Genomic DNA, 27,734 nt, shown 5'->3' with positions numbered 1-27,734 from the left:
CCCTGGCTGTCCTGGAACTCACTTTGTAGACCAGGCTGGCCTCGAACTCAGAAATCCGCCTGCCTCTGCCTCCCGAGTGCAGGGATTAAAGGCGTGCGCCACCACTGCCCGGCTCCTTTTTTTCTTTTTTCTTTTCTTAACCTACCTATTTCAAGAAATTTCTCTGTGGCAATTGTACAGGTCTTTCTATAAGGAGTTTAAAGTCATCCTTAGCCACAAGGTGAAATCGGGGCTTGGAAAACTAAAGACAACCTCCCTAAATCAATCCCTTCAAATGTTCTCGCGTCCTCCAGTCCTCTCAGAGCTGTCAGGAGGCTCGGAACCAGCAGGAGGCGCTCTGAGCTAATAAAGAGAATAATGGGAGCGCGGAGGTTCTGAGCTCAGAACCCCCGGCAGTCACAATGAGACCTACATTCAAGTCAGGCGCTAGGCTGACAGGCCACATCCTTTTTAAGCGGCCCGGCGACCACGTGACCTCCGGCGCGCTCGGCGATTGGCTCCGCTCCTCTCGCTCCAGGCTTTGGCGCCGAGCAGGCCCCGCCCCTCGCGGGCGCGACCACAGTCCGTGCGTCCGGAGGGAATTCCCGCCGGCCTCTGGAGCGGGGCTCCTCCGAGTCGGACTCCCAAGTGATTCTCAGCAAAACAAGAGGATACTAAAATCCTTTTCTCAGATCCAGTCCGCCTAAGAGGGCCGCGGGAGGGAAGCCTTTCCTACGCGACAGAGCGGGACCGGCCCCGACTCCCCCCTGCGATCCGCATCGCTTCCATCGTGGTTCCGCCCGACGCGCGGGCTCCGCCTCCGCGGCCGCCGCCATTTTGTTTGGCCACAAGGGGGGGGGAGCGAGCGGGAGCGAGCGGAGCGCCGTGAGGAGGGGGCCGTCTTGCTGGTCTGAGCCTGCGGCCGCGCTGCTGCGGTGCTGAGGTGACGCCATCCCCCTGCCGAGGGGCGCGGAGCCATGTACATCAAGCAGGTAAGGGCCGTGAGAGGCGGCGGGGTGTCCCGGAGCGCGCCCCGGGTGGGTCAGGGCCGGCCTGGGCTTGGGGGGCGGGGAGGAGCGGGGCCCTGAGGAGCCGAGCGCCGGGCTGCAGTCGGCGCTTTCCCCCGGGGCGCGGTGCGTGGAGCGGAGCGGAGCCGAGCCGAGCCGAGCGGAGCCGGGCCGGGCGCGGCGGGCTGCAGGCGGAGGCCCGGCTTCCTCGGGCGCCGCGGGGCTCTGCTGCGAGCTGCTGGGAGGCCGCGTCGTTCTGCAGGCAGGCATGGCCGTGCACGGGCCGCCTTCGCGAGGCCCCGGAGCTGGGCTGCAGGCGATCTCCGCCTTGCCCGCTCAGGCTTTGCCCCAGCAGGGCGGACCCTCGCTGCAGGACGCGTCGCGCCTGCTCACTGGGTTGTTTACTTCTGTCAAAAATGCTCTTCCCGCGCAAGAGCGCCGAGCCCCCGGGACACGCGCTGGGTCGCGCGACGTTTTTCTATTGGACGGGTCAGGCTCGGAGCGTTCCGAGCCTATCTATCTATCCCCTTTTCGCTTAAATTTTTATTATCTTATTTCTTTTTCCTCGATGGACTCGTTGGGGCTGGCTGAAGGATGCGACCAGCTCGCTCGCTCGCCTGCCTGCCTGCCTGCTGTCTGGACCTTGACTGTCGTGCAGTGCTCGGTTTGGAGAGCTTCTCCCAGAGCAGCCCTGCACCAGCAAGGGTTGCATTGCAGGCCGTGTCGGAAGGGGTTTAGCGAATCTTTAACTTGCTTGCTCCCAATCGCAATGGTCTCCGCCGAGTGGACCGTTTCTGTCTTGCCTTGCGAGAGAAGCAAGAGGCGGAGAAGGAAAGAATGTTGCCCTAGAAGTGCTTTCTTTCTGTGCTCTCAAGGGTCGTCTCTTCTTTAATAGGTGATCATCCAGGGCTTCCGAAGTTACCGAGACCAAACAATTGTAGATCCCTTCAGCTCCAAACATAATGTCATCGGTAAGTAGGTGTTCTTGGTTTACTATGTCAGACTTAGAATTGCTACCGATAGACGTTGACAGGCCAGGGGAGACGGGAGTTGTCTTTGAATGTTAATATTCCTCAATGAGATTACCTGTTTCGTGTCTGCACCGACGAATTGCTTATTTTATAAAAATAAAATGTTTGTGTAACTCAGACGGGTAAATCATTTTGGAGCCCAGTGGTGTAAGTAGTGAAATGATTGCCTAGCGTGTGTGTGTGTGTGTGTGTGTGATGTTGATGATGTGTCTTCATTTCAGAACCTTTTACATGAGACGGTGTCGCCTGTTTTGTTCTTGGTCCATCACTGTTACTTTCTTTGAAGGATAGCTTATTTGCAGATTGTGGTCTTTATCCCTTGCCAATTTCTTTGTGAGTGTGAGTTTTTATGAGAGACGTGAACAGACACTACCTGTCTCAGAAGGCCATTGGAAAGAGTAAAGAGAAGGTATATGGAAATTTGAGATTAAAGCGCACATGGTTGTTGCCATTAACAGTACTTAGTTAAGGTTTTTTTTTAGTGTTTAAAGTCTCCGTTTTGCTGAGGAAACCACACGCCGATGAATTTTGAAGGATGGATGAAGTTAGTGCTAGACATGAGAGGACAGGTTCTGGCATTGATGGTTTGTCTGTTACAGTGTCCTAGTTGCAGTTTGCTAGGCCAGCCAGATGAGGTACTCTAGACAGTGGGCTAGGCGGTCCTGGAGAATAGAGGTTGGGGTTTCTGGTACCAGCAGGAGTGAGTTCTGATCGGGCCTCATCAGGACCTTGTCTAGCATTGTCAGTACAGGAGAGGTGAGATCTGCGAGCAGACTCAGTCGAGGGGGAAAAAATGAATGCCAGTGTTCACAGAAGGCCTTTAGAGAACCAGGCATTATTTACATAACATATGAAAGAAAACAACGAAGGAAATCCAGGAGTGGTCACTTAATTCCAGCTACTTAAGAGGCTAAAGTGAGAGGACTCTTGAGTTGAGGAATTGAAGATGAATGTAGTCTGTGGCAGGATGGTTGGAGGCTAGGCTCTTCCTGCCGTTGGTACATGGGCTGCCCCCTTTGTGAGAGTAGAGTAGAATGCCGTTTGTTCTCCTTGTGCTTGAGCTTCAGAGGGTGCTAACTGACTAACTCGCCGCACAAGCATCTCCATTGTACTGGGCTTTTGCTGCATTTCATTATAGGAGCTTCCTGGTGTTTGCTGGTCTGTAAATCCTAGAAATGGAGAAAAAGAAATAATAACTAGATTTGATATTTCTTTTACTTCTAAGCTGAAAAATGCCTTAATATTTCAGTTGCGTGGTTGTCATCTGTGAGATAGTGATTGCTATCTAGAATCATGTCTATGAGGTCAGTTAAGTATTTTTGTTTTAGTCAGATAGCAGTAGTTCTGTCCCTTTGCTTGCAACATAGTTTCTTTTGAGAGGAAAGTAAGAATTCTAAGTTTTAACTAAGTTTAACTAAGTTCCTTTCTTGATGCTACTTTTCCTGCCTGGTGCTGTTCACTGTGAGACAGATGGGAAGTTGTTATTAATGGGAGGAAAGTGGGAAGTAGTTAGGCGGTGAAGTTGTCTTTTAAATATATAGTGAGGGGCTGGGGAGGAGGCTCAGCAGTTAAGAGCGCTTGCAGAGGACCTAGTTTGATTCCCAGCACCCACAGTGGTGGTTCATAACCACCCATAACTTGTTTGAGGGGATCCAGTCAATGCCTCTGACCTCCTGGCACCAGGCACACATGCATGATATGCATATACATACATGCAGGTAAGATACACATCCACAGAAGATGAAATAAGTAAACCTAAAAAAAAAAAAAAAAAAAAAACCCAACTTGTTTAATGATTTTGAGCCTAAAATAAAAGATTTGAAAGCAAATACCTCTTGTGCTGATCTTTGCCTCTGTGATTGCCCAAATATTGTTTGCCCTGTATGTCCTTGTCTCCAGTCTTCAGATCTAACAAAGACAAACTGAAGATACCTTAGAGCAAGGAAAAACTACCCTTGTGAATCTACAGTTTTTTATCATTGTTCCCTAAAATAGTATAGTATGACAGTTACTTATATAGCATTTCTGGCAGAGAGTACAACAAAAGGATCAAATTTTTTGTCTTAGTCAGGGTTTCTATTCCTGCACAAACATCATGACTTAAGAAGCAAGTTGGGGAGGAAAGGGTTTATTCAGCTTACACTTCCACACTGCTGTTCATCACCAAGGAAGTCAGGACTGGAACTCAAGCAGGTCAGGAAGCAGGAGCTGATGCAGAGGCCATGGAGGGATGTACCTTACTGGCTTGCTTCCCCTGACTTGCTCAGCCTGCTCTCTTATAGAACCAAGACTACCAGCCCAGAGATGGCACCACCCACAAGGGACACCCCCTCCCCCCTTGATCACTAATTGAGAAAATGCCTTACAGTTGGATCTCATGGAGGCATTTCCCCAACTGAAGCTCCTTTCTCTGTGATAACTCCAGCTGTGTCAAGTTGACACAAAACCAGCCAGTACAGTTGACCCCTTGTCAACTTGACACACAAACACATCACTAGTAAGCCTCAACCCTTACATTCTTATTCATCCCCAAGATCTAAATAACTTTAAACATCCCACAGTCTTTACATATTCTTAAAATTTCAATCTCTTTAAAATATCCATCTCTTTTAAAATCCAAAGTCTTTTTACAATTAAAAGTCTCTTAGCTGTGGGCTCCACTAAAATAGTTTCTTCTTTCAAGAGGGAAAATATCAGGGCACAGTCACAATCAAAAGCAAAAATCAATCTCCAACCATCCAATGTCTGGGAGCCAACTCACGATCTTCTGGGCCCCTTCAAGGGCTTGGGTCACTTCTCCAGCCATGCCCTTTGTAGCACACACGTCGTCCTCTAGGCTCCAGATGTCTGTACTCCACTGCTTCTGCTCTTGGTGGTCATCTCATGGTACTGGCATCTCCAAAACACTGCGTGACCCCTTCAGTCCTGGGCCCTCAATTGCAACTGAGGCTGCACCTTCACCAATGGCCTTCCATGGCTTCTGACAGTGCCGAGCCTCAGCTACTCTGCGTGACCCTTTTATGCCTTCAAAACCAGTACCACCTGGGTGATTCTTACACATTACCAAGTCCCGCTGTAGCAGGAGTACAACCTTGACTATCTCTGGAATACGGCCTCTTTGTGCTTTCAGAAAACACTTCCCAGAAGATGTCACCTCAACGATGCTGGTCTCTTCTTAATCACTGCTAATTTCTTAGCTCCAGCTAACCAGCATCAATAGTCCCAGTAATGCAAAGGTTTTGCTTTAGTAGTTCTGGTATCTTGTTAATCACAGCTGATTCTTCAGTCCCAGCTAACCAGAACCACAGAATAATCAAACTCTAAAATAGCAATGGCCCCGAAAAGAGTCTTTAATTTTCCCTCTGAAATTTCACAAGCCAGGTCTCCATCTTCTGCACTGTTCTCAACATTATCTCCCAAGCTCCTACACAACATCTGACAGAGCTCTTAACACCGAGTGGATCTTCTAGCCCAAAGTTCCAAAGTCCTTCCACAGTCCTCCCTAAAACATGGTCAGGTTGTCACAGGAATACCCCACTCTGCTGGTACCAATTTGTCTTAGTCAGGGTTTCTATTCCTGCACAAACATCATGACCAAGAAGCAAGTTGGGGAGGAAAGGGTTTATTCAGCTTACACTTCCACACTGCTGTTCATCACCAAAGGAAGTCAGGACTGGAACTCAAGCAGGTCAGGGAGCAGGAGCTGATGCAGAGGCCATGGAGGGATGTTCCTTATTGGCTTGCTTCCCCTGGCTTGCTCAGCCTGCTCGCTCGCTCTCGCTCGAGCTCTCTCTCTCTCTCTCTCTCTCTCTCTTTTTTTTCTCCCGAGACAGGGTTTCTCTGTATAGCCCTGACTGTCCTCGAACTCAGAAATCCACCTGCCTCTGTCTCCCAAGTGCTGGGATTAAAGGCGTGCACCACCATGCCTGGCTTCAGCCTGCTCTCTTATAGAACCAAGACTACCAGCCCTGAGATGGTCCCGCCCTTGATCACTAATTGAGAAAATGCCTTGCAGCTTGATCTCGTGGAGGCATTTCCCCAACTGAAGCTCCTTTCTCTGTGATAACTCCAGCTCTGTCAAGTTGATACAAACCCAGCCAGTACATTTTTTTTTTTAATCTCTTTTTCTTTTTCCCCCTTCCCTTTCTTCCTCTTGCTCTGGCCTGCTTGTTCCAGGCCCCAAGGATCAGATTTTTAATCTTATTTAACCATAGCATTTGGACATTATAACTAATCCAGAGAGGCTTGTATGTACACGTTATGCCATTTTATTGAAGGGGTTTGTGTATCTTCAGACTTTGGTATTCTTGGCTAGAGAGGAGGTCTCTTCTAGAACCAGTCTTAACCCTGTGTATACTATGATTGATTTGTAGATACTTTTTAGGGGCCTTCTGCCAGTTTTTAATAAATAATTTAGGATATTATGAGAAATCATGTAAACTAAAAGAAATTAAATTGTAATTCCGGGCTGGTGAGATGGCTCAGTGGGTAAGAGCACCCGACTGCTCTTCCAAAGGTCCAGAGTTCAAATCCCAGCAACCACATGGTGGCTCACAACCATCTATAATGAGATCTGGCGCCCTCTTCTGGAGTGTCTGAAGACAGCTACAGTGTACTTACATATAATAAATAAATAAATCTTTAAAAAAATTGTAATTCCATCTAGAAATGATTGTTCTTCCACTGTCTCTCTTAAAATTTCATTCATTCATTCATTTTGAGGCAAAGTTTCACTATATAGTGCAAGCTGGGACTTAAAATTCTTGATCCTCCTGCCTCAGCCTCCTGTTTGCTAGGATTACAGGAATATACCATGTTCAGCTCAAAATCATTAATAAGGAAACCCCGGGCTGAGTGGTAGCTCAGTAATAAAGAGCATTTGCTGAACTGGGTTTCTACTGCACACACATCAGGAGGCTAACAGCCACTTACGATCCAGCTTCAGGGGATCCAGTGTACTCTTGGCTTCCTTGTACACAGACACACACAAATGTTTTTTAAAAAGATAGCTGTGTTAATCCTGGTTTTCTGGAAGACAGTAAGCAGGCATAGCTGCTAAAAGATTAAATGAAAGTTAGTCTTAAGGGTAAGAGTGAGGGGGGAAACTGAGACGAACCTTTCCTTGTTTATGTTTTAGTTACTTTTCCGTTGCTGTAATAACGCTATGACCAAGGCTGCTCATAGCAGGAAGAGTTTATTTGGGATGTACAATTTCAGAGGGTTTGAGTACATGACGTCATGGTGAGAAACATGGCTGCAGGCGTGGTGCAGTAGTAGTTAAGTACTCACCTTTATCCACAAGCATGAGGCAGAGCTAACTGGGAATGGCATGGACTTTTGAAACCTCAAAGTCACTCCCAATGACACACCTTCCAACAAGGCCATACCTCCCAGTCCTTGCCAAACAGTTTCACTAACTGGAGACTATTGTTCAAGCCACTACATTGTGTATGGTTGTTTTGTTTGCATGTGTGTGAGTCTATTATGTTCATGCTTTATGCCTACAAAAATCATAAATGCTCTGGAACTGGAGTTAAGTCATGGTTGTGAACCATGTGACTGCTAAGAAGGGAACCCAGATCCTCTGCAGTAACACATGCTCTTAACCACCCAGTGATCTCTCCAGCCCCCATCTCAGATTTTTAAAGAAGACACATTTGCCTTGTCATGTTTGATAACTTCCAAACAGCTTCTGGATCTACCATGACTTGAAAGGTCAAATGAGAGAAGTCTGGAGAACGATTTGTCCACTGGTGCCTGCCATCTAGTTGGTCGTAGTTTACTGCATAAGACATAATTATTCCCTGGTGCTTTTGGAATGTTTTGCTCTGGATACGAACTCTGAAGGACTTGTGGTGTTACAGTTTCCCTTAGATATTCACAGGCCTCTCTTGCATGTATCTCAGACTAGGCTGAGACAACCAAAGATCCTGTCCTGTAGAAGTCTTCACTACCTCAGGATTCCATTAAGAGTTGAGACTTATTTAAGCTTTATTAAATAAAAATGGCTTCACCTTAAATGTTAGAAAATCCATTTTTTACCTCTAGAATAAATGCTTGTTTTTGTTACATTGAGGCTAGAATAATTTTAGTTTCCATATAGTCTTGGGTAGCCCAGTCTGGCATCAAACTCAAGATTGCTACCTCAGAGCTAGAGACTTGGCTGATCTGAAGCTTGCTGGAGTCCTTTCTCTGCCTTCTGAGTTACGGGCATGTGCCACTATGCCCAGCTCAAAATAGGTCTTGAATGTCTACTTTTATTAAATATCTACCATCCTTTTAGGTTTTTAGTGTTTTTACTCTATGGATAGGAGTAGTTTTTATAGAGATGCTTAGTTTTTAAGTTATTACTGGATTGTGACTTATGTTTAAGATGTGTAAGCACAGGTACCAGTGGAGGCAGAGCCATTGGATTTCTTTGGAGCTGGAGTTAGAGGTGGTTGTGAGCACAGGTGGGTGCTAGGAACCAAGCCTGGGTCCTAAAGAGGGCTATGCTCTTAACCATGACCATCTCTCTAGCTCCAGTTGTCATTTAAAGTACATAAACTCACATTATCTTTTCAGCTTTTATTTAGAATTAATTTTGACTTTATGGGAATTTTTCCCAATGAGAACAAATGCTTTTATTTTTTTGTTTTTTTGTTTTTTCGAGGCAGGGTTTCTCTGTATAGCCCTGGCTGTCCTAGAACTCTAGACCAGGCTGTTCCTCGAACTCAGAAATCCGCTTGCCTCTGCCTCCCAAGTGCTAGGATAAAAGGCATGCATCACCACTGCCTGGCAAATGCTTATTTTTAGTCATCGTAATTTTTTTATTATACTTTTTACTCCCCACCTTGCCCAAGTGTAATGGCTAATTTTGTGTCAGCTTGACACAGGCTGGAGTTATCACAGAGAAAGGAGCTTCAGTTGAGGAAATGCCTCCATGAGATCCAACTGTAAGGCATTTTCTCAATTAGTGATCAAGGGCAGAGGTCCCCTTGTGGGTGGGACCATCTCTGGGCTGGTAGTCTTGGTTCTATAAGAGAGCAGGCTGAGCAAGCCAGGGAAAGCAAGCTGGTAAGGAGCATCCCTCCATGGCCTCTGCATCAGCTCCTGCTTTCTGGCCTGCTTGAGTTCCAGTCCTGACTTCCTTTGGTGATGAACAGCAGCATGGAAGTGTAAGCTGAATAAACCCTTTCCTCCCCAACTTGCTTCTTAGTAGTCATTATATTTGTGCAGGCATAGAGACCCTGACTAAGACACCCAGTAAGATATGTGCATCTTTTCCCTCTGACTGGAATATGTCATTTGCATGACAGGGATATTTTTGTAGTCGTTGTATAGTTACTAGTTTAAATAAAGTTAATATTAATTTCTTCTCTCCAGTTTTTAGTTATTTTTGATTGGCCCAGATGTATTCTTTACAGAATTCCCCTATAAAAGATCCAGTTTATTATTAACTATTAGACGTAATTGCCATATTTCTTTAAACTTCCTTAATCTGGAACATTCAACAACCTTTTTTTCCCCCCTTTTAAAAATGTATTTGATAATGTATATACTTATGAGTCTTCACAAAAGGACTCCATTAACCTCACTCTCACTCCCACCACACACTGAAGCCCCGCCCACTTAACTTCTGCTCCACTGAGTTTCATTATGGCTGCTTGCAGGAATGTGAGTCTGGGGCTGCTTAGCTGTTGGAGCCTGTCAGCTTGTCAGTGCTGCACTGTTGCAGACACTGACGCTCTTTCCTCAATACACATTAGTTACCTTCAGTGAGTGGTGGGGCCTCTTGTAGCTCACAGCCCTCAGTGATGAAATGGTGCTGGGTCCAGTCTTGTGCAAGTGATCATAGCTGCAGTGAGTTGACGGCTGTAGTGCCATCCGAGTCTACAAGACAGTCTCAGTGGGTGGTGCTGGTACACGCCTTTAATCCCAGCATTCGGGAGGCAGAGGCAGCTGGAGTTCCAGACCAGCTTAGTTTAGAGTGAGTTCCAGGACAGTCAGAACCACAGAGAAACCCTGTCTTTTTTTTTTTTTTTTTTTTTTTTTTAAAAAGGATGACGATGACTTTCATTTAGGGACAAGCACTTCATAGTCTCTGCAGTTTGGCAGTTCTAAGTCATTGCATTAACCACTGCAAATCTGTAAAAGAGATGCTGCTCTGATGAAGTCTGAGAGCAGCACTAATCTATGGATACAAATAACTTTTTAATTTAAATTTCACAAGCATCTTTAATTAAACTACTGAGCACTAGAAAGGAGAGTGCATGCGACTCCTGTAGCTATCTGGAATTTGTGCACATTTCTACACAACAGTAGGTTTAGCATTTCCCCTTGTTTGATGATGATCGTTTAATCACTAGAAATTTCAAGAAAGACAGAGGAAATACTGGATAAGATGTACACACACTAAAATATTATTCACTGTCTGAAATTGAAATTTAACCAGCCATATGTATATTTACAATCTTCTTTTTTTAAAAAAAATATGTATATAGTGTTTTACCTGCATCTATACCTTCAGGCTGGAAGAGGGCACCAGATCTCATTATAGATGATTATGAGCCACCATGTGGTTGCTGGGAATTGAACTCAGGTCCTCTGGAAGAGCAGCCAGTGAGTGCTTTTAACCTCTGAGCCATCTTTCCAGCCCCCTGTTTACAATTTTCTAAAATACCTTGTATTGGTTTTTTGTGAATTTCACATTGTGCATCCTAATCTCAATCATCTCTCCCTGTCCCCTTGTACCCGCTATCTACCCTTGCAGCACTCCCTGGCCCCCAAAAAACCCTCATTGGGAGAGATATAGTATGTCCCACAGTATGTTCTTTGTCCACACTTCTTTGCTTGCATGTTTATTGCAATGAGCCATTGGTCTGGTTTGAGGCCTTGGGCTTGTGCTACACACCGTCAATCAATACTGGAATCTCACTGGGACTCCTCTGATATCCTGTTGTTGACCTAAGTCATGGAGATCCTGATGTTTGGGATCTGTAGGACTGACTTCTTCAATTCAATAGCTCCACAAGTCATTGATGAGGGTAGATACTGGGGTGGACCAACTCAGCCATGGATCTGGGCCTGAGAGTTATTTGAGCCGGCTAACTCTCCTGTACTCATACCTGGGGCAAGCTCTCTAGCACTGCCCTGGCTCACTCATCAAAGGGCATAAACATGTTTAGAAGCAGCCTTATACCACGTCCACGTAGGGTCTACAGAAATGGCTCAGGAATTAAGAGCATCTGGGTACTCTTTCAGATGACTGTTGGATTCCTAATACCCACGTGGCAGTTAAACCATTGTCTGAACTCCAGTTCTAGGGGATTTGATGCCCTTTTCTGGACCTTGTAGACACCAGGCATGCATGTGGTGACCAGATATACTTGTAATCAAAACACCTATACACATAAAAACAAAATCTTAAAAATAAAAACTGTTGGCCAGGCGTGGTGGCTCACGCCTTTAATCCCAGCACTCGGGAGGCAGAGGCAGGTGGATTTCTGAGTTCGAGGCCAGCCTGGTCTACAAAGTGAGTTCCAGGACAGCCAGGGCTATGCAGAGAAACCATGTCTCAAAAACTAAAAAACTGTCATGTCCATTTAACAAAACTGTAGAAAGTTCTTCCCTGGGGCTCTGATGTTGCTAACCCTGAGATTTGTGTAGGCTTATAGCATCCACCTGTGGAGGGAGCCTCACATCCAACCAGAAAGCCTAGGTTACCCCCACAATAGTCAGGCCACAGTTACACCACTAGGCAGATCTTACCAGGCAGGTCATTATTGCAGTTTATGGGGTCCACAGCTGGGTTGGGACTATTGATAACTTTTCTCCCCCAGCAGCTGCTGTAATACTTTCCAGCCCTATGAAAACTGGCAGGAAACTTGCAGCTCAGATAGAACTTGATCTCTCCGTGTCTTGCAACCAAAGTCTGTGGTGCCTTCAGCAATAGGATCTCTCAATATAGTTCTAGTAGTCAGCCGAGTACATTGGCAATAATCTATAATGTTTGTGGGTGCTTGGAGACTCCCTGGTCAACAGCTTGTGTGTGGTGCTAGGGTTTATTTTATAGCATTCGACTACTAGGAGGTTTATCCTTCCATGGACAGTGTTTTTATTTAGCTTATTTACTTAATATTTATTTAGTTTTGCAATAGGCCTTGCTGTGTCTGTCACGGGCTGTTAATTAGAAGTCCCCAGCCTTTAGCCTTTAGAGTGTTTAGATTACAGGTCTGTACCACTCTGCTTGGTAAATTTTTATCTTTTATTGCATTGGTATTTTTGAGAAGTGCTACAGTGTCCTGTGTTTTCACAGCAGTTTTGGAGACAGGTCCATTCACCTTATTGGTGCTGTTAATTACTTAACTGGTCGGGGGCATGGCTAGTGTTATATGTACTGTTTTTTCCCCTTGTAAATAATGAATACAGGGAAATACTTTTGGACCATGCAACTATTCTATTCCCTGTTATTCTACTCTCTGCATTTGGGTGTTTTGCCTGTATTTATGGCTGTACCATGTGCATAACTAGTGACTGGAACAGAAGAGGACATTAGATTTCCTGGAACTGGAGTTGCAAACTGAGAACTGAATTCAGGACCTCTGAAAGAGGAGCCAGTGCTTTTAACACTGAGCCATCTCTCTAGCCCCATGCAACTGTATATTTTTTAAATTGCCTTTATACTTAACAATTATTGATGAGTTTTGCCTTTAGTTTGATAGTTCCAAAATAATGATTTTTCTATTTGTACCATTCTTTGCTTTTTATCACTTGACAATGGGTATCCCCTTTTAAACAAGAGCTCTCCGTGTTTATTTATCTTACTATTGTTGTAAAACTAATGAATTGTTTCTTCTAATCAGGGTAGCAATTTTGGTTCTCATATTACCCAGGATTTGGCTGGTGAAATCCAAATATGTAGATTTGTTAATATTCAAATTCAAGTGCCTTTCCGAACTGGAGAGATGACTGGAGTTATGAGCATGTAGTGCTTTAGCTTAGGGTCAGGGTTCAGTTCCTAGCACCCTTCACTCAAAACTTCTGTGTGAATGCGCGCGCACGCGCACACACACACACACACACACTCTCTCTAAAATCTCTACAAGGCACACTCCCAGCACTTAGGAAGCAGAGGCAGGTTGATCTCTGTGAGCTCATGGTCTGTCTGGTCTATAGAGCAAGGGCCCAGGCCAGCCAGGGCTATAAAATGGAGAAATCCTGTCTCCAAAACCGAACCAAACCACCAAACACCTTAAAAATAAAGCTAAATGTCTTTAAAACATGCCTCGTAGCTAGGGATGGTGGTGTACACCTTTATTCCCAGAACTAGGGTACAGAGGTAGGAAGATCTCTTGTTAGTTTGAAGCCAGCCTAGTCTATATAGCTAGTTCCAGGTTACATAGTATGAGACCCTGTCTCCAAAAACCACACAAAATCAAAGAAGTGCTTTATAATTATCTCTACTTTTGTAGTTCCACTAGGCTGCATCAGTGTATAAGGCTGATCACAAGTAATTTAGCATGAGAATGCATGGGAGCTTAAATGGTTAAGCATTTTAGAAAGGTAACAGTATGTGAATCTAATTGCTAAAGTAGCATGTATAATTTAGGTGTAATTTTTCATGCATTTTAATGAGTTACCAATGTCAGGTAGCATAGTTACTTCTACTTAAAATATAGGAAAGAGCAAGAGAATCAAGGGAATGGGGTGGCTCAGTGGGTACAGTGCTTGCTCTGCAGGCGTGGGGCTTGATCAGCATCCTTGTCGAAGTGGGGCATGTCTGTAGCCTTAGCACTGAGCCTGGAATAGATTGTACCAGGTTGCTGGCCAGTCAGTGTAGCTAAAACAGTGAACTGCAGGTTCAGTGAGAGGCTGTCTTCAAAACTAAGGTGAGCAAGAGAGGAAGACACCCATGTTGACTTTTGCCCTCCACAGGCATGCATAGGTGTACGCAAACACAACAGACACAGACAATGAAAGAAAAGAAAAACTGAAGGCAAGAGCTTGGGTAGCTGAGGCAGCAGGATTATAAGTTAGCAGCTAGCCTGGACTGCATAATATGAGACCTACCAGGGTATGTACAAAGATTTGGTTTCAAAGTAGAACAAAGAAAGACTCTTATATAAAGTCTATATAAAGATTAAACTCAGTAGGTGATTACAGCTCTGTTGGTTTCTTCTGCTCACTACTTTTTATTTAAATATTAAGGTAGTATGTTAGAAGGTTGCATTTAAAATTTTAAAGTCAGTTTAATACATTTAAATTGTCTGGTTTTTATATGAACTAATCTGTAGTTTTTAAATTTTATAGTGGGCAGAAATGGCTCTGGAAAAAGCAACTTCTTTTATGGTAAGTATAGATTTTTGGATTTTTTAACTATATGAACTCAAGTGTTTTTAAGATGGTTTATTAAATAATTGATTTCTGAAATGATGTTTGTATGAAACCTAAGAAGTCATACATGGTGGTTGTTTAGTGTAGCAGGTTAGATCTAAATTGTGTGTGTTCAGTCTGTCTTTGAGACAGCAGAGACACTTGTTGAAATTATTTATGCTGTAATAATGGCAGTGTCTATCTTAGATGGAGTCCAAGAAATGATAAAGTAGTGTAGCAAAAAATATTGATACCTGTTTGAAGATGATAGAGATTTGAAAATTCTTTAAGGATGGAAATATAAGATGCCTTTGTTAGCAATTCTTTGTGGAGAAAAAAAATGAGGCAAGTTGGGCTGTAGTCTAAGGAGGGGTTAAAAATGTTAGCTTAGTGGGTGGTGCTCATGGAAAACAGCGCTTAGTAGGAGGAAAGGGTCTGTGTCTTTACACATGTGTCTGAAGGATGCAGAAACAAACTCCTGTAATGGCTGTGACTTGGTGCTGGTCAGAGAGCAGATAGAAGGAAAGCGTACAGCTCAGAATCCCAGAGAAAGGAGGGCAGTTTCAATCTCCCCATCCCACGAGGAGGAGGAGGAGACCAGTCTGTCAGAGCGCGTAGCACTGTCCACTGTGAGTGTTGCCTCCCTGTGTTCTCAGGCTGACTTGTAGTTTAGCGATCCCAGGACCTGGACCAGAATAACTGAATTAAAGCGTTCTGTATCTTGACAGTGGCCCACTAACTAGGTATTTTGTGTGTAATGAGGACTAGTTCTCATAGAACTGTGGCATAAGCAGTGCGGCAGGAGCTGGGAATTTAGAACAGTTCCCTGTATGTGTTCAGGCGTAGCAGTGCGTTGTACATTATTAGACAAAAATATTTTTTAGGCGATTAAGACCTTACGTGGCCTTCTTATGTAGTTTGTTGTTATGTAGTAGCACATAACTGCATAGTAGTGACCTAGGTGTAGTCAGTGTAAGCTTTTATCAGGGAGAGGGCCTGCCTTCTGCTTCTCTATTATCAGGGAGAGGGCCTGCCTTCTGCTTCTCTATTATCAGGGAGAGGGCCTGCCTTCTGCTTCTCTCTTAGTTTTTGTGATACTTGATGTCCTTGTCAGCAGAAGCTCAATTTCTTGATTTCCCTACCAGCGATTAGTCTGATGTACTGGAGCATTGTCTACAGTCATTATGTGTGAAACAACTTATCTGAGGTGTTTGTTACATTGCATGTGGCATTCTTAAGTTATGGAGTTGTGAATAAGCCCTAAGTTCTCCTTTAGGATATGCTAATAATCTTATTTTTGTGTTTCTAGCAATCCAGTTTGTTCTCAGTGATGAATTCAGCCATCTTCGTCCAGAGCAGCGATTGGCTTTGTTGCATGTGAGTGAGACTCGTTATTAAGTATTTTTAAACATACATTCAATCTTCACTTTGAGAAAAAGAATTGCTGGGTTTAGCAGCTCACTCCTTCCTATAATTGCAGCTTTTGGAAGAAAGTCAGGAGTGCCTTGATTTTTGAGGCCACCCAGGGCTTTCTTAGTTCCTCCTATCTTAAAAGGAGGTGGGGAGACAGACTGGAAGGATGCCTCATTGGTTAAGAGCACACTGGCTGCTCTTCCAGGGGATTGGCTGTATTTCCAGCATCCACATGATGGCTCACAAATTTCTGTATTTCCTTCTGGTCTCTGGGTACCAGGCATACATGTGGTGCATAGACACATATGCAGGCAAATCTGTATGTAAAGTAAAAATAAATACATCTTTTAAAAAAAAGTTCAAGGGGCTAGTGAGATGGCTCAGTGGTTAAGAGCACTGACTGCTCTTCCAAAGGTCCTGAGTTCAAATCCCAGCGTGGCTTACAACCATCTGCAACGAAATCTGATGCCCTTTCCTGGAGTGTGTGAAGACAGCTACAGTGTACTTACATTAAATAAGTAAATAAATAAAATTTTTTTAAAAGTTCAAGTTAAAGATCCTCTGTGAACACGATATAATCTTAATTCCTTAAGTGTGTTATTTTGTTGTAAAATTTAGTGTACTACATCAGGGCCAGATAGGCCTGATAATTTTATAATAGAAGAAAGATATATATACTTTTTCTATATGAACTTTTTCTGGTTTTGTTTTTTAGAAGTTATTGTGTGTGTCTCTGTGTGTGTGGGTACATGTGCCAAGGTGTGTGTATTAAGATCAGAGGACTTTGGGGAATCGGTTTCTCTCCTTTGAGTTCCTGTGGTTGGACTCAGGGCAGCAAGGTTGTATGGCAAGCATTCTTTCTTTCTTGGTGACCCACCTTGCCAGCCCTTGTTTAGCTTGAGACAAGTTTTCACTTCATTGCTCAGTTGACTTCAGGCTTGTAATCCTCTTGCCTCGTCTCAAGTGCTGGATTTAGAGGTGTGAGCCACCATTCGTGGCTTTTTACATTTCTTTCTTTTAAATTTTACTTGTGTGTGTGTATGTGCATTTGCTTCCCTGCTTCTCTGTGTATGAGTCAGATGAACGCAGGTCCTTGAGAAGCTAGAGAGCATTGGATTCTTTGAAACTGGTTGTAAGCCACCCTGTGTGGGTGCTGGGAACTGAACCTGGGTCCTCTGCAAGAACAGTAGGGGTTCTTACTCACTGAACCATCTCATCTCCCCATTTACATTTATGTAAGACTGCCATGGTTCTGTAGACAAGTTTGCTGAAGACAAAGACTTGAGAATTGGGGAGCTTTAAGATGACAGCTAGAAGTTGCGGGCATACAGAATCGACCATTGCAAACCAAATGAAGTCTGTGTTTGTACTTAGTAATCTTGTTTTCAGTGTGGAAAGTAGTATGCTGAGGGCTGGTGATGTAGTTCAGTGGCAGAATGCCTGCCTGGCTTGCTTGAGACCAACAGGTTTGACCCCCAACACTGCAAAACAAAACCTGTAAGCAAAGTTGTTATAAATTTCATTAGAGTTAAGAAGTTACAAATGGCTGTGATGAGACACCACAATTTAGCTGATTTAAATATTGTATATAGGAGGCTGGAGAGATGACTTAGTCAAGAGCCCTGGCTGCTCTTTCAATGGACCCAGGTTCAAATCCCAGCATCCACATTGCAGTTCACAACTGTCTGTAATTCCAGTTCTAGGGGATCTCACAGTCTCAAACAGATATACATGTAAGGAGAACACAAATTAAATAAAAGCTTTAAAAAATTTAAATATTGTATATAACTTTAAGATGAGATAAAATTGTACAGTATATCTAAATGGTGTTTTTTACATATAGGAAGTCCCTTTTAAACATTGACTTTTTTCTTCTTTGTTTTGAGTTTGTAGCTGAGTGATCAAAACTGATATAGTATAAGATGTTCACTAGGCTTCTCAGATCGGCATTGAAAGCAATAACCTTTGGAGGGTGTGTATGGGGAGGGGTTGGACAGGTGTTTTCCTCTGTTGCTGTCTGGGACCTCACTGAGCTTGATCTTAAAAATCCCATTCGACTAGGCTGCTGGCCAGTGAGCGCCTAGGTGCCTTTCCTGACTGTCTCCTTTCCCCAAATACGAGGGTACTCAGCTTCTCCGTGATGCTGTGGCTCCAGACTCAGGCCCTCGTGCCAGCTCTGCGGGTACTTTACCATTGCCAGAACACATGCAGTGACTTGATACAGTGAATGATACCCGAGCTGGGTAGAAGAGATGGTGAACCATCTGGATTTAGTACGCAGATGTCTCATAGATTGCTCTGAGTGTGTGCATTTATGTTAACAGATTTAACATCACATACTATGCCTCAAATGTTTTAAAAACAGATGTCTAGTAATCACATGGTTTCTTAGAGTTCCCTGAAGATGGGACTACAAGAAAGAAGCCTCAGAGTATATTGATTATTAGCAATTCGGTAGAATTAGGTGACTACATGCTATCGTGCCCCAATAAAGTAGTTTCAGATTTAAACCTGAGTTCAGTGGTGTTTTGTTGCTGTAATAAAATGCCTGGCACAAACAGCTTCAGGGCAGACATTTCTGTTGGTTCAATTCCTATGATTCAGTCCCTCGTCCTTGCTTCTGTTGCTCTGGCTCCAGAGTAAGAAGACCGTCATGGGTTGAGAACGCATGGCAGATGCTCCTCATCTCATGGTGGACAAGAAGCAACTAACCACCATGGTGCAGCCCTTTAATTCCAGCACGTGGGAGGCAGAGACAGCATGGCCTCTGAGTTTGAGGCCACTATGGCTACATACTGTAACTAACTCTGTCTCAAAAATAAAACAAAGACAGGCCAGAGTGCAACCTCCAAGGATGGAGCCCTGTGCTATGTACTCAGCTTTATATACGTGTGTTGGGGGCTAGGTGGAGGGCACAGACGGGTCTTACTGTGTAGCCCAGGCTGACATTGAACTAAATGATAATCCTCCTGCCTTAGTCTCCCAGGTGCTGAGATTACAGGTGTACTCTTCCATGTCTCTTTGTCCTAGACTTTAAAATGGATTTAAAGAATATGAAAATACCACTTAAGTTACAAATACCTTATTCCTTTTTTCCCCCCCAACATTCCAGGAGGGTACAGGTCCTCGTGTTATTTCTGCTTTTGTGGAAATCATTTTTGACAATTCGGACAACCGGTTACCAGTAAGTGACAGTCAATTTCTTTTCAGTAATGTTGAGAATTTTATGCAATAACCTAAAATTATAAGCATTAAAGATTTATAATTTAGTTCATGCTAAAGTAAATAACTAGTTTGTCAATGGATTTTGTGTTTGAATTTTAATGAGCACTCTAGTGAACAGGATTATGTAAAGCAATTGTAAGAAAATGTTTTCTAAATATTATAGTATCATCTTAAGTGAAATCATTGGAAATCTGAAATAGTTATGATCAAGGACTTTAAAATGAACTTAGGTAAAGTTGCCTACTTGCCTATCTGGGCTTTTTCCTTTTTTTTTTTCCTTCTTAGATTGATAAAGAGGAAGTTTCACTTCGAAGAGTTATTGGTGCCAAAAAGGATCAGTATTTCCTAGATAAGAAGATGGTCACGTAAGGATTTGTTTTTGTTTACAGTTTGTTACAAATGTTCATAAAAACACAAGTGGGTTCTTACCAGAGCATTTGGTGTGAACATGCAGTCCCAGGTTCCTCTGAGAGATTCAGTGTCTAGTCTATAGTTTCTAACACTACTTAACTTCCAAGTTAATTTGCTTGTTTATTGTTGGATGTTTTAAAATTATTTATCTTGAAATTTCTCTTGTATATTAACAGGAAAAATGATGTGATGAATCTCCTTGAAAGTGCTGGGTTTTCCAGAAGTAATCCTTATTACATTGTTAAACAAGGAAAGGTAAAAGAATTGGATTCTTTTTTTTTTTTTTTTTTTTTTTGGGTAGAAATTATTTTTCTTGATATGGTCTTCCCCTGAATGATTTTGATTTATTGGTTCTAATTGTTAAGTTGGACCAAAAAAACTAGGCATTACTGTCTTTTGTATTCATTGACTTTTTTTTATTGATGTTAATGGTTTTTCATGGCTATGAAGTACCAAATACATGTAGACTGGCCTCTGACCTCAAACTCACAGAGCTCTGACTGCCTGTGTGGACCTCGTGCTGGAGTTAAAGGACATGCCACCACTAGGCACCTACAGTAGCTTTATATTGGAAGAAGTCCATCAGTAGATTAAGTGGGTCTTGTTTATTAGTGACCTCTGAGGTAGTGTATATTGGAAGACTTTGGCTTTTAGAAGTTACGGTGATCATATCTAAGACTATTGCATAAGTTCTATAAAGATTAGTTTTGAAAAAAATTACTTCCTAAGCCGGACAGTGGTAATGCACGCCTTTGATCCCAGCACTTGGGAGGCAGAGGCAGGCAGATCTCTGAGTTTGAGGCCAGCCTGGTCTACAGCACAAGTTCCAGGACAGTCAGGGTTATAGAGGGAAAACCCTGTTTCAGAAAACCAAAGAAGGAAGGAAGGAAGGAAGGAAGGAAGCCTTCTAAAAGTAATGTTCCGTTTTTATGGTATCACAGGGTTAACAGCTAAGTTACTATCACAACGCTTACATTGGCAGAAGCACAGCACGGTGCTGCGTGTTATCCCCTGGGATCTTCTCTCAGCTGGACTACAGACTCTGGCTGCTTAGTCTGCTGCTCCTCCATAATTTCCATCTCAGAACTTACTCATCAGTAGATGTTTTTGTTTGGGAATCTTTTTCCTAGAGTATTGCTTGATGTGTGTACTTTGATAAACCATAGTGTCTTAGCTCAGAACCATTTCTTTTTTAATGTAAAAGTGTTAAGAATAACACAATCTCTTCAATGCAGTGGTAGTATTTTGGTGTCTAAGTCACATGCCACTTAGGTTGTACCAGTATCTTTGTTTATTAGAGCATACAGTTCTTGTTATTTTTTTGTAAAAATTATTGATGTGTGTGCATGGTATGTGGGTTTGTGCTACAGCTTGTGTGTGGAAGTCAGAGAACAACCTTGTAGTCACCTCTTGTTTTCCACCCTTAAGTGGGTTTTGGAGGTCAGGTCTTTAGCACAGACATTTGTATATCCACTGAACCATCTTCATACAGTCTTGTTAGGATTTTAATATAGCCTGTTAAAAGAAGAGTCTGAAGAAGGGCTGGAGAGATGGCTCAGTGGTTAAGAGCACTATCTGTTCTTGTAGAGGACCCAGCTAGAGGCATGTGGGTCTCTAAGTTTGAGGCTAGGCTGGTATATTTATTAAAGTTTCAGGACAGCCAGGGCTACAGAGATAAAACCTGTCTCAAAAAGAATCAGAACAATAAAGCCTAAAAATTTTAACATTTAAAAAGTTTATTCTTAAGGAGTGGGTGTAGTCAATAGTTAATTTTTTTTCCAAAATTATAGATCAACCAAATGGCAACAGCACCAGATTCTCAGAGATTAAAGCTGTTGAGAGAAGTAGCTGGTACTAGAGTGTATGATGAGCGGAAAGAAGAAAGCATCTCCCTGATGAAAGAGACAGGTAAAATAAACGTGTGCTGTATAATTTCTCTTGTGAGTTATTGTTCTTGTGTTAATAATAGTTAAATGGCATTGTCTGACCTCAGAAATACATCCTATAGTAATTGTCCTGCATACTGAATAAAGCAAAATGAGGGTTGAAGTAGTTTAAGGTTTGGGGTATCTAGTAGTTTATCTTTGAGTAAAGAAAGACTGTTGCTGGGCAGTGGTGGTGCACGCCTTTGATCCCAGCATTTGGAAGGCAGAGGCAGGTGGATTTCTGAGTTCGAGGCTATCCTGGTCTACAGAGTGAGTTCCAGGACAGCCAGGGCTACACAGAGAAACTCTGTCTCAAAACCAAAAAAAGAAGGGGAAAAAAAAAAGAAAAGAAAACGACAGACAGACTGTTGTTAGATAATAGGGCCTTTAAGTGAAGCAGGTTTTGTCTGGGCTTCCTCAGGAGTGTTAGCAGAGAGTCAGTAATTGGTTGCTTCTCCCTCCTCTCCAGATACTGGCGTATCAGTCGTTACAAGTGCTAAATGGTTCAGAAACAGGTAGATGTAGAATAGAACTTGGAGTCCTTACTAGTGTATTTACTACAAGAACCCTACTTTGCCTAGAAACAGACGGTTGTGGGCTTAAAGTTATAGTAAATTGGTCCCAAGACTTTTGTCTGGAAGCTTGTTTTGTAGATGATAGCAGTGGAGATAATGTCATGCCTAGATTATAGTTAAGGACTCATTGTATGGTAATGGCATGCAGTGCCCTTAGTGATAAAAACTGAGACTTAGTAATGCTAGTGATGGTCCTTTTCTCAAATGTTGCGGAATAGTAAGTACACTGACGGGAAGGCAGACCTGAGCTGAGCTGCGTCTGCCACATGGAAGAGAGATTGTTAGAGGGTGAATTTGTTCATTGTTTTTCATTAAAAAATTTTTTTTTTTTTAAAGATTTATTTATTTATTATATGTAAGTACACTGTAGCTGTCTTCAGACACTCCAGAAGAGGGCGCCAGATCTCGTTACGGATGGTTGTGAGCCACCATGTGGTTGCTGGGATTTGAACTCTGGACCTTCGGAAGAGCAGTCGGGTGCTTTACCCACTGAGCCATCTCACCAGCCCTCATTAAAAAATCTTGATTGCTGTTTTTACATCTTAGATTTCATTACCACATGATATCAAAGAAAGAATGCTATATTCTAGAGGGTAATTTTAATTTATATTTTACAAGTTTATTCAGCACCATCTTCTTTCCATTGGTTTATTTTTGTTTTGAAGAGGGCAAACGGGAAAAGATCAATGAGTTGTTAAAGTACATTGAGGAGCGCCTGCACACTCTAGAGGAGGAGAAGGAGGAGCTGGCCCAGTATCAGAAGTGGGATAAGATGAGGCGCGCCCTGGAGTACACCATCTACAACCAGGAGCTCAACGAGACACGCGCCAAGCTCGACGAGGTCAGTGCTGCCTTGGCAGTCACAGTGGGTTTGCTTTGTGAGCATGTTAACTTCTCTGCTGCATTTGTACCTCTTAGTAATTTCTAATTAGAAAGTTAAAAGTGAAAACCTCTTGTTGGTGTGTATTTTGAGATAGTTTTATTGTAAAACCCAGACTAGTTGTGACTATTGAGTGTACATAGATTCACTGGTTAATAATTTCCTTTAGGTTACTGACAAGGGAATGTTTAGTGCTCTAATTATTTCTAGAATACAGTAGAGGGTTATTTTAGGCCAGATTTTTTTTTTTAAGATTTTTTTATTTATTTATTTAATTTATCATACGTAAGTACACTGTAGCTGTCTTCAGACACTAGAAGAGGGAATCGGGTCTCATAACAGATGGTTGAGCCACCATGTGGTTGCTGGGATTTGAAATCAGGACCTCCGGAAGAGCAGTCAGTGCTCTTAACCGCTGAGCCATCTTTCTAGCACTCTAGGCCAGATATTTTTTTCTTCACATTTTAGAATGTATTTTGTAAAATAATGATGATGTTTTATACAAAAACTTATTTTAGATTATCCGTGACTTAGTGGAAAACAATTTTTCTCTATAAAATTTTAAGCAAATGATTACTCTTAGTTTTTCTTCGCAATTACAAAGTAATTTTAACTGTATGTTATAAAATGCTAGCTACACAGTGATTTAGAGCTGGTAGGCTGTTTTGTTTTTCAGCTTTCTGCTAAGCGAGAAACGAGTGGAGAGAAGTCCAGACAACTAAGGGACGCCCAGCAGGACGCAAGAGACAAAATGGAGGTGAGGCCATGCCTGAGCTCAGAGTTCTTTGAATTTTCAGCAGTTAAGAATTTTTTTTTGTACTAGAATTGTGGGATGGTGATGATAAAGGGGATGGACAGAAGTTGAATATTGGAAAATAATTGTTGTATTAAGTTTCAAGTGAAAGAAAAGGATGGAGCCAGCGAAGTGTGTGTATGGGTGCAAGCCCAGCAGCCCGAGTTCCATCTCTGGATAAGAGAGAACCAGTTCCATAAATTTTTCCTCTGGTCCTCTCTTGTGCTCTGTGACCTGTGCACTCTCACGGTCTGTGCATGCAAGGCCACAAAGGTTTTGCGACGGCACGGTCCTTCCACTGTCCTTCTGCTTATGACCTGCATTCTCTCTTTGATTAGGATATTGAGCGCCAGGTTAGAGAATTGAAAACAAAAATTTCAGCTATGAAAGAAGAAAAAGAACAGCTTAGTGCTGAAAGACAAGAACAGATTAAGCAAAGGACCAAGTTGGAGCTTAAAGCCAAGGATTTACAAGATGAGCTGGCGGGCAACAGTGAACAGCGGGTAAGTTACTGCTGCAATGGAGGCTGTGGTGATGGCCAGACTACTGAAGATAACGGTTTCTTTGATGGATGCAGACTGGAGGATTGGTAGAAGGTTTGCCACATTTAATTTGTACTCAATTATCAACTAGTAAATGCTCTTTTTACTAATAACTTAGTTGTAGAATTATTTATTTTCATGAGAAAACTTTTTGCTGATGTATAAATTAAGCAGATTGTGTTTTACTTGCTTTATTTACAGAAACGTTTATTAAAAGAGAGGCAGAAGCTGCTTGAAAAAATAGAAGAAAAGCAGAAAGAACTGGCAGAAACAGAACCTAAATTCAACAGCGTAAAAGAAAAAGAAGAGCGAGGAATTGCTAGGTCTGAGAATTTTCACCAATAATTAACCTTACTACATAGTTGTTACCAGTGATCTCTGGGTGTTTGCAGGTTCTTGGTGTCTTGTTTAAAGAATTGGAAAAGATGTATACACTAAAAGAAAATAACCAGTAGTTTTAATAAGAGAAAAACAAAAACACGTTTGAACACAAGCAGGTAGTTCTCAGGAGGTTGGGAAGAGGAACGAGGCAGTGCAGGATGGAGACCCAGGTTGCTAAGTGCACTTAGCAGAGGTTATGTGCATAGCACAAGGCAAGAGCCTGTGTTGCCAAGCTTCTCCTGAATTTGCCTGCTAAGTTCCTCTATACAACCTACTATGTTAGAAGGTCTTAGCATGGTAGAGACAAAAATCATAGGCCAGTTCATATGAACAGTGCTGATGATTATTGTGAGCCATGTTCTGGTTCTGAGACTGGGTCTCGCCTTATAAGGATAGTCTGTGCCATCACACCCACATACCGTCTAGGTTGCTACTACTCAAAAGCCCTGGGAGGCTAAACATACCCACTCTTGGGTTTACGTTAATTAGTTAATTGTTGTATTTTGAGACAGGGTCTCTGTGTAGTCTTGGCTGTCCTGTCCTCTGTAGACCAGAGGTTCACCTGCCTCTGCCAACTGAGTACTGGGACTAAGGGCATGTGCCACCACCATCACCACCATCCCTGGCTCCCCCCCCCTTTTTAAATAAAGACAGCCTCACTATAGCTCTGGCCAGTCTTGAACTCAGAGATCTATCTGCCTCTGCCTCCTCAGTGCTGGGTTGAAGGCATGAACCATCGTGCCCAAGCGCCATCCCTTTTTATTGTGTGCGTGTGGAGGTCAGGAGGAGATTTAAATTGGTTTTGTGTAATCAGAATACTTACATTCTAGATGTCTAAAACACTTTATATTATCATTTAGAGTGTTTTATTGTATAGTTGAAAGTTCATGTATTGGTTAACTATACTTCGAGTATTTCTGAAAGCTCCTGAGGTAGGGCAGTATCTAGAATTTAGTGATCATTGAGATCTTGGGTCTGTCTAAAATCCTTAGTAAAGGGATTGTTCTGCTTGTAGTTATGATGATGTTAAAGTTCCTTTGGTGTTAGTACAGTCAAAACAGTGATGCAGGAGCTTTATCAGTTAGCAGTTATGTTTAGCACTCAACCCCTGCCCCTGTTTATTTCACTGTGCTCGTCATGTGTGGAGGTGAGAGGATAGCCCTGAAGAGCTTGTTTTCCTTCTACCATCTGGGTCCTGAGCCGTCTCAATAACCTACAGTCCCCGTGCAATGTAATTTTTAAAAGGATAGTTTCTATAGGGTTGATAATTACATTTTTTATTTCTTGTATTTGGCTTGTATTCCGTAGGTTGGCTCAAGCTACACAGGAAAGAACTGATCTTTATGCAAAGCAGGGTCGAGGAAGCCAGTTTACATCAAAAGAAGAAAGGGATAAATGGATTAAAAAGGAACTGAAGTCTTTAGATCAGGCAATTAATGATAAGAAAAGACAGATTGCTGCTATTCACAAGGATTTGGAGGACACCGAGGCAAATAAAGAGAAAAATCTGGAGCAATATAATGTAAGAAAAATTTTGCTTTATATTTTTTAGTTTGGTTTGTTGTTTGAGACAATGTCTTACTCTGTTGCTCAGGCTATATCTATAATTCACTGTGTAGCCCAGGCCATCCCTAAACTCAAAGCAATCTTGTTTCAGTCTCCTAAATGTTAGAAATAGGTGTGCGCCATCACTGACCATAAGAATAAGAACTTTAGTATGTTTTGTGAAAAAAATTTTTTAGTAAGATAAACATATACATTTTATCTGCTTTGTGTTGTTTTTAAGTAAGTTTGCATACTTAAAAATCTGATTTTGTTTTGTTTTTTTTCAAGACAGGGTTTCTCTGTGTAGCCCTGGCTGTCCTGGAACTTACTGTATAGACTAGGCTGGCCTCGAACTCAGAAATTCGCCTGCCTCTGCCTCCCAAGTTCTGGGATTAAAGGCGTGTGCCACCATGCCCGTTTTTTTTTTTCTTTCCCCTCCCTTAGTGTTTGTATGTGTATAGGTCAGAGGACATCTTGTAGGACTCAGATCTCTCCTTCAAATGGTTGATCTGAGATAATCAGGCATGGAAACAAGTCCCATTGTGCCATCTCCCCAGCTCCCTCCACCATGCTGTTCTTAAAATGAACAAAGAAGCTGCTCAGTTAGAAAGGCTGCCACAGTTAGTACACATAGTGTATCTTACTCAGGGTTAGAAAGGCTGCCACAGTTTTATTACACACAGTGTGTCTTACTCAGGGTTTGTATTCCTGCACAAAACATCAGACCAAGAAGCAAGTTGGGGAGGAAAGGGTTTATTCAGCTTATACTTCCACATGGCTGTTCATCACCAAAGGAAGTCAGGACTGGAACTCAAGCAGGTCAGGAAGCAGGAGCTGATGCAGAGGCCATGGAGGGATGTTCTTTACTGGCTTGCTTCCCCTGGCTTGCTCAGCTTTCTTTCTTATAGAACCCAAGACTACCAGCCCAGGGATGGCACCACCCACAATGGGCCCTCCCACCCTTGCTCACTAATTGAGAAAATGCCTTACAGCTGGATCTCCTGGAGGCATTTCCTCAAGGGAGGCTTCTTTCTCTGTGATAACTCCAGCTGTGTCAAGTTGACACACAAAACCAGCAGTACACAGTGTTTGTTGTCTTGTGTACTGTGTATGTGTGCTTTCATTAGTACAGGTATGGAGATTCTCATCTTCCACTGTGAGGGTCCTGGGGATTGATTTGGTTGGGTCTTGAGATTTACCTACTAAGCCATCTCAGTGGCCCCTCTTTTTGTTTCCTAAGGATAGTTAGTCCATGCTAGTGATGTTTGCATAGATTGAGCATATTTTATTTTATTTATTTTTAACTGATTTGTTTTTATTTTATGTGCATTGGTGTTTTGCCTGCATGTATGTCAGTGTAAGCCATCTCTCCAGCTCCTGAACTGAGTATATTTTAAATGTTTTCATTACCTCATAATCTGCCTTAATTTTTATTCATTTATTTAATTCAGGCAGGGGATGCAGCTGGCTGTTCTTGAACTCACTCTGTAGACTCTGGCTTCAAACTTACAGAAATCTGCCTCCCTCTGCCTACTGAGTGCTGGGATTAAAGGCGTGCACCATCACTTCTTGACTCTGCCTTTACCTAATAATGTTAGACAAATCTAAGATACATTTATATTATTAATTAGTGTTCAGTTTCTTATTCTAACAGTTTTTATTTTTTTAGACTT

General features: G+C 42.6%; 1 protein-coding gene across 1 annotated transcript in view; it reads left to right on the top strand.

The window, feature by feature from the left end:
• The first annotated feature begins 718 nt into the window (after positions 1–718).
• Positions 719–27,734, top strand: part of Smc3 (structural maintenance of chromosomes 3) — a 44,888-nt gene continuing 17,872 nt past the window's right edge. Inside the window, exons 1-13 of the mRNA XM_021152028.3 lie at positions 719–971; positions 1,882–1,957; positions 14,309–14,347; positions 15,681–15,748; positions 18,897–18,968; positions 19,295–19,374; positions 19,597–19,675; positions 21,211–21,328; positions 22,586–22,761; positions 23,477–23,557; positions 23,932–24,096; positions 24,337–24,458; positions 25,825–26,038. Coding sequence (XP_021007687.1) covers positions 957–971; positions 1,882–1,957; positions 14,309–14,347; positions 15,681–15,748; positions 18,897–18,968; positions 19,295–19,374; positions 19,597–19,675; positions 21,211–21,328; positions 22,586–22,761; positions 23,477–23,557; positions 23,932–24,096; positions 24,337–24,458; positions 25,825–26,038 — 1,305 coding nt within the window. The 5' untranslated portion in view covers positions 719–956. The remainder of the gene's footprint in view (positions 972–1,881; positions 1,958–14,308; positions 14,348–15,680; positions 15,749–18,896; positions 18,969–19,294; positions 19,375–19,596; positions 19,676–21,210; positions 21,329–22,585; positions 22,762–23,476; positions 23,558–23,931; positions 24,097–24,336; positions 24,459–25,824; positions 26,039–27,734) is intronic.

Source organism: Mus caroli, unplaced genomic scaffold, assembly GCF_978045245.1.
Source record: "Mus caroli unplaced genomic scaffold, Mus_caroli_1 scaffold_20, whole genome shotgun sequence".
Classification (NCBI taxonomy): Eukaryota; Metazoa; Chordata; class Mammalia; order Rodentia; family Muridae; genus Mus; species Mus caroli.
The sequence above is the reverse complement of the archived record's forward strand: the minus strand, read 5'-3'. Positions and strand labels throughout refer to the sequence as shown.